We start from the raw sequence: 7360 nt of genomic DNA on the forward strand, positions 1-7360 counted from the left end.
CTGGGAGGATGCTGCATCCACTCCAAATTTTGCTGCTACTCTGCTCCCAGTGCCACTGCTACCACCTGCCCGGTACAGCCCCAGTTCAATGCCCTGCCTCTACCTATGTGCCGGGAAGAGCCCAGATTGTGCTGGGTGGCTGGCAGCAATGGCACTGGGAGCAGAGTGGCAGCTAAATTTGGGGTGGATGCAACATCCTCCCAGTGCCACTGGTGCCCACTCTGAGCCCAGCCCTCACCGAGAAGAGCCCTGTGCAGCCCTGGGTTCAGTGTGCCCTGCCCCATGCAGATCTGGGTGGGGGGCACCCCCCATGCCCTCCCAGGCTGCAAGCAGTAGTGGCAGCCGCCTCCCCTCCCATGAGCCGTGGCTCCTCTCTCCCATCTGAGCAGCCCCTGCCCCCTCCCTCAACACGGGGGGTGTTGATTTGCCCCGCCATGCCCCTTCCCTCCCCCCTCACCTTCCACCACACTGGACTTACCAGCTGGAGGCAGCTCTCCATGCTGCTGGCTGTGGTCCGTGCTGCCTGAATGCTGCACTGTGGCTGCACACAGCACGGGTATTTATCAGCCAAATTATCGGCCCCATAGGGCCGATATCTGATCCAGTCAGCTTTCTTTATATCAGTACCAATTTGATATTGGACCGATGTATCAGTGCACCTCTAATCTGAACCAGTTAGACTCTAACATGCCATCTTGACCTACCTTCTCTCTGACTTCAAATTGACACAGCTAATCACTTCCTAACAATTTATAAGAGCTGAGGATATACTACTAGGATCTGCCTAGTGGCATGAAAGCAGCTGTGCTACCACTTTGCTGTTTCAGTCAGTGAATGGACTGTATGTGCATCTAGATTTCTCACACCCAAGGTTGCCAGTTCAATGTATTTCCTTCTCTACTGGCCACTCACCTACTTCTGTTCTGGGATTATCCCTCCTCAAATAACATTCCCAAATATACTGATGGAGGTAGCATGAAGTGCACTCTCATGATGTGTGCAGAGAATTTATCTGCTTGTCATCTACATAGTTTGTTTTCCTACTCAGTCAAACAGGAGAAATTCTTCTCTGTTCAGAGGCTTTTAAGGCAGGGCACAAGCACTTGGACAATAATGTCTGGAGACAGGGTGCCAGTGTATGTCCCTCAAAGTGTTTGTAACCAAAACAATTACATTCAAATCTGCACAGAATCATAGGAAAGAAGGGCTGGAAGGGAATTCATGAGATCATATAGTTTAGGTGCTTGCTCAAGGCAGGATCATGCTTAACTAAATCAACCCAGCCAAGTCTAACCTGCTTTTGAAAATATCCATGGATGGAGATCCCACAACTTCTCCAGATAGTTTGTTCCAATGCTTGACCATTCTCATTATCAGAAAATTCCTCCTAAACTCCTCACTACATTTTATCTGCTGCAGCTTGAGACCATTACTCCTTCTCCTGTCCCCTACAGCCACAGAGAATAGTCCATTTCCATCCTCCCTATACTTGCCTTTCAGGTATATGAAAACTGTTATCAAATTGCCCCCTCAGTCTTTTCTCTGGATCAAATAATCCTAATTCTTTCTGCCTTTCCTCATACGTCGTAGTTCTGAGGTCTCTAATAATTTGTATTCCTCTCTGCTGAAGCTTTTTCAGTTAGTCCACATCCTTGTTTAAATGTGAGGCCCAAAACTTGACACAATACTTTAGATGAAGCCTCACCAGGGCTGAATAGAACAGAAGAATCACTTGGATTTGCAAGTGGCACTCCTGTTAATACAACCCATATGTGGTTGACTATTTTTTGCAACAAGAGCTTATTGTTGTCACATATTCAGCATATTCACTGTAACACCCAGGACCTTCTCTCAAGTACCGCAACTTAGCTTTGTAGTTATTTCAGTGTATTTAATTATTCTGTCCCAAGTTAGGACTTTGTATACGTCCTTGTTGAAGTTCATCTGAACAATTTTCGATCATTTCTTCAATGCAACCAGGTTATGCTGGGCCCTAGCCCTACCCTCCCAAGTTTCTGCCATTCAATCCAATTTTGGTATTGGTGACTGTGCGGGCTCGGGTACATCCGATGCCGCACCCGCCTTCTCTCATGCCTCGCCCACAGCACTTCCAATCCCTACGGGTCCCTCCTCTCGGCCTGTACGTGCTTGATACGCCTGCCACGACTTTGATGTTATTCCGGTTCAATGATCTTACTCCGGCACGTACCAGTCCAAAAGTGAGACTCTGGGACTCTTGGGGTCCCTAGTCAGTGAGGGCTCCGCCACCCCTACACCCTCACCCGTACCACCGGACCTGTCGTCGTCTCGGGCCCACGGACCCGTCAGTAGGTAGTTCCCTTTTACTCTGCGATCTCTGTTTTATGCCATCAATGATTTTCCAGTCCGGGTTATTTGGGCACTGGGCTAGCCTGCCCTCAGTGCCCTATTGTTCCTACCCGGCTGTTGGGTGCTAGAGCACTCCTTCCTAGGACCCTCTCAGGGCTCCTTAGTCCTTTTCCCTGGCTTCTTACCAACTTTCAGTCCTTATAGACCCTGGGCAGCCTCTTCTCCTGTAGAGAGTGCCCCTCTATTCCAAATTATACGGCTCCCGGCTCCTGCCGGGTCCCGCCGTTCTTAGCCGTGCTGCACAGCCCGGGTCTTTGCTGGGACTCGTCCCTGCTTCCCTGCCCTGTGGAGGCTTCGGCTTACCCCACCAGGTTCGACAGCGCCTCCGGACAGTTTCGCTTCGCTCGCCGCAGCTTCCTCTCGCCGCTGCAGCCACCTGGCTTCCTCCCGGCTCCGCCTCTCCTCTTCCGGATGCCAGCATCCCTCTTATGCTGGTCTTTGCCACCCGGGCCACGCCTACTTCCCCGCACCTGCAGATGGTAAGGGGTTGCCCAGCGTTTCGGGTGTATGTGAGTGAGTTCAGCGCTGCTGCGCCAGGGCGGGAAGTCTCCGATCCGGCCCGCCTCTTCACTCCCTCACAGTGACCTTTACAGATCTTTTAAGCCCGCAATCAATCCCATCATTCAAATCATTTATGAAAATGTTAATACTAGAACCAAGAAAGACCCATGGGAAACTCCACTTGATATCTTCTCCTTATGAGACATTCAGCCATTGATAAATACTCATTCAGTGTGGTGGTCTAAGCAATTATGTATCCACCTTACTATACTTTCATTTAGTCTGTATTTCCTTTGTTTGTTAATAAGAATGCCTATGCAGAAGCTTTTCTTATATGAGACACTGTTTAGTGTAATACTTTTAATTATCAATCTGTAGCAGAGATGGTACAACCCAGGGAAAACAGCAGTCTACTGGAGCTCTGGACAATTGAATTTTATTCCCAGCTCCATCACTGACCAACTGGATGACTCTGTACCTCTGTTCCCTTATCTGTAAGATGGGTATAATGACGAATGTGTCTTTTGCAAAGTGATTTGAGTCTTATGGAGGAAAAATGCTATGTAAGAGATGGGTACTGCCATAATTCTTCTGTGCACATTCACAGCTATATAATTTAAATGGAAAACATCCAAATAGCTCCCACAATGATTAGAACAAAGTTTTTCATCTTCCTTGGCACTTTCATTTTGTTTGCAGTAATCTCTGAACATTTAGTTTCAGAGAGAAAAATGAGGACCTACTTCATTACTGCTTTGGTTCATATCACAGAAATCCCCAAAGGCCTAATGTACTCAAACTAAATTATTATTATTCACTATTGAGTTTGACTTTAATGTTGTTACAGTAGTTTCATTGCCCTTATTTTCTCTCTCTTCTGCATTAGCCACTTTATGTCTGAAGTCAGTGCTGAACTGCCAAAATAGTTGAAATACAGTTTCTCTCATATTGTTTAGTTACATTCTTTGGTGAATTGTATATTTATATAATTGTATTTTTTGACATAGTAACAAGACATATTTTCTACTCTATCAGGAAGTACATGCTGAAAAATATGGTGAAAACAGTCTTGACATTCAAAGTTGTGGCAAAATTCACAAGAAGAGAAGCTGTTCAGTAACTAAAACTTAGTTCTGCAGGAACTTGGCTAATGTTGTTTGCCATTCTAGCAATCCAAAGACTCATCTAATAACAAGAGCCTTCATGTGATTTATGTTTTATCTTCAAGCTAATTATATTTTCAAAACCAAATCTTCAGGTAACTCTTGTTACTGAACATAAAGTCTACTATTGTTTTCTTTTCATTAATAGGGTGCTGAGAAAATTTTGTCAATGAATGAATCAGGGGAGCTTCAGGATCTCTTAACCAAAATTGAGGTAATCATGTTTAAGGAATTAATTTACGAAGTTTAAATGGAAGTTGTACTGTTTATAGTCACTTACTAAGTATTGCCTTTCTTTCTTTTAAAGCTGATGCTTACAATGAACAAATGATTACAATGAATGATTACTTACTGTTACAAACCAGTGAATGTTCCACCCCATTAGAAGTTTGGATTTCCACTCAGCCAAACCCAATAGTCCACATACAGAATTTGACAGTCAGAAGCCCAAGTATACTATTTTCTGTAATAATTATTTGTGCAGTCTTCAAGATCTGAAATGAAACAAGTCCATTGTGAGTAGTCTGTGTCTGATCTGAAGGCAAATTATTTTCTGTCAGGATCAGCAAACGCAACAGTTAAAACAGCAACAACAACAACAAAAAACAGCATCCAGTACAATACAACCGAAGGAAAAAATCTCCAAACCATGTCTATTCAATATATGATGGACGTTAAGTAGCAGTGGTAAAGGAATAGACTAAATCTCTCTGAATGCGTCTACATGAAAGTTTACTGTGGAGTAGGCTAATTGGCTCTGCAGTAAACATCTCATGTCTACAGGTACAGGGCTATTAGGCTGGAGTAAACTAATTAACTCTGCAGCAGGAGTAAACTATAAACTTGTACTTTTAAATACAAGTACTATCCTGCTACAGTGTTTTTTACTGTGTAGCATTGCATGTGTAAATGTTGACATGACTGGCTGGGGCAGGCAGTGTGGGGGCTGCCTGCTGGCTACCTGCAGTGAAGCACCCTTGTGCCCAAGTCAGCCCCTCTGCAGGACATTGAGTTGGGTCAGAGCAGCCCTAGGCTGACCTCCCCAAACCCCTGCCAGCTGGTGCTGCTCTGACCTGGCTCAATGTGCTGTTGTCCCAGGCACATATTCAAACAGTACACCCAGAAGCAATAAATTACAGCACAATACGTACTAGAGTTTATTGCTTCGAACTAATTGCACATGTAGATGTGCCCTCCATGCCTTAAATGAACTCTATAGCCTAGTCATTATGGCATTGTTGGGATGCGGGAAATCTGGCTTTTAGTCTCTGTTCTAACCACCAACCTACTGGATATTCTGGGAGAGAAGGTGGAGGAGTTTGTTATTCACTCACCAAAAACTCCATTCTACACACAAAACATCATCCTGGTGAGACTAATCGGTTTCTGAGAAAAATTTCCACTTTGACAAATAAGAATTTTGCAGTGGAAGAAACAATTAATAGATTCATAGATTGTTAGGGGTTGGAAGGGACCTCGTAGATCATTGGGTCCAGTCCCCCTGCACTGGATAGAAAAAGACAACTAGGGTAAGTGACCACAGCGAGGTGACTGTCCAGTCTCCTTTTGAAGATTTCCAGGGTAGGTGACCGTATCACCATGGGAGGGAGTTTATTTCACAGTCTGGACACCCTGACTGTGAAGGAGTTTTTCCTGGAATTAAGCCTGAAGCAGTCTTCCAGGAGTTTGTATGCATTGCTCCTGGTCTGCCCCGGTGAACAGCTGTCCACTGAGTTCTTGATATACTCCCCTGATATAGTGATAAGCCACTACCAAGTCCCTTCTCAGCCTTCTCTTCTGTAGGCTGAAGAGGCTCAAGTCCCTCAGCCTCTCCTCATATGGCTTGTATTGCAAGTCTCTGATCATACGGGTGTGCCCCTGTCTGACCTTGTAGAGGCGTTTTCGGGTGGCCTTCGAGCGTTCACTCATCTCCGGCCGAGGGGTATGTCCCCGGATCTTAGCTGTTAGATCACGCTCCACTCTGAGGAAAGCCCAAACATTCTCCTGTCATGACTTCATCTTCTCTTTTTTCAGTGAGGAGGCTCCTTCCCGGGGTTTCTCGCTGCTCCGGGTACTATATGTTGGAAATGTTCTTGGGGCTCCACCTCCCCTACACCCCAGCCATGCACCACCCTTGGGATCACCAGATGGTGGGTCATCGGCCTGTTACCCAATTTGCCTATCTCAGACGGCTGAGAGGTGTACAATTGTTCCCTGCCTTCACACATGACCGTCCTCCAGGTTCCTGCTCATCTGGTCTCAATCTTCCTTCGTGACCCTGGACTCATGGAGGGTTTTTCTTTGGTCACAACTCCAGGTCTTTCAAAATTCAAAGTAAAAGGAAAGGAAAATAATGAAAGAATCTGGGCTTGGGTTTCTGCCCACCCCAGTCACAGGTCCAATGTCTGCGGTACTCTCTGATCCCTTGACATCATGCCCCTCCTCCAATCTGGATGAGACACCCTTAAAGAGTCTCTACCAGCCCCTCTACCTGCCCCTACCAGGGCTGTATGCCTTCTGGGGATGTTGGCCGGGGAGCAGCTTCACTCTCTGGCATCCCTGCAATCCCTCCTGCCATTCTTCTGCCGCCGGCCTTTAAGTCCGCCAGGTGGTGGGTTTTTATGATTCATCTGCTGGTGCCACCGCCAGCTGGCAATAAATGCAGCTGATAAACCATGCTGGCAGCTCTTTTTGGTACAGCTCTTCCTTCCCTACCGGAGGTAAGTATGCCCTCTTCTCAGGGCTCTTTCTTTTTTTGGGCGGGTTGCCCCTGCCTTGGGTCCTGCTGTGGAAGGCCATTCTGGCGTCTCTGGTCTTATTTCCCTGGGACAGGGTGGTTCTTCTCTGAACCCTCTCAAGCTTTTCCACGTCCTTGTTGAAGTGCAGTGCCCAGAACTGGACGCAGTACTCCAGCTGCGGTCTAACCAGCGCAGGGTACAGTGGGAGTATCACTTCCTTAGTTTTGCACGAGATGCAATGGTTAATGTATTCCAGGGCTACCCATAGGGCTACCTTCAGTGTTCAAGCCACATGCCAGGGACAGACAGGCTACAACTGGACCTGGACAGGTTACAGGGGTGGGCGAATGAGAATACGATGGGATTCAATACTGACAAGTGCAGGGTACTATACTTGGGCAGTAAGAACCAGAAGCATACGTATAGGCTGGGGAACTCCCTTCTCGAAAGCACAGTGGCAGAAAGAGATCTTGGAGTCATTATTGATTCCAAAATGAACATGGGCCACCAATGTGAGGACGCGGTCAGTAAGGCTAACCGCACCTTGTCATGCAGCCACAGATGCATCAC

At 46.6% G+C, this 7360-nt stretch overlaps 1 protein-coding gene across 1 annotated transcript in view; it reads left to right on the forward strand.

Moving 5' to 3' along the window:
* The window catches only part of GRXCR1 (glutaredoxin and cysteine rich domain containing 1), a 100419-nt gene that overhangs the window by 75322 nt on the left and 17737 nt on the right, over positions 1-7360 (forward strand). The window contains exon 3 of the mRNA XM_019526636.1: positions 4201-4266. Within this exon, the coding sequence (XP_019382181.1) occupies positions 4201-4266 (66 nt within the window). The remainder of the gene's footprint in view (positions 1-4200; positions 4267-7360) is intronic.

The sequence above is a fragment of the Gavialis gangeticus genome, unplaced genomic scaffold (assembly GCF_001723915.1).
Source record: "Gavialis gangeticus isolate Ggan-Ray unplaced genomic scaffold, GavGan_comp1, whole genome shotgun sequence".
In the NCBI taxonomy this organism is placed as follows: Eukaryota; Metazoa; Chordata; order Crocodylia; family Gavialidae; genus Gavialis; species Gavialis gangeticus.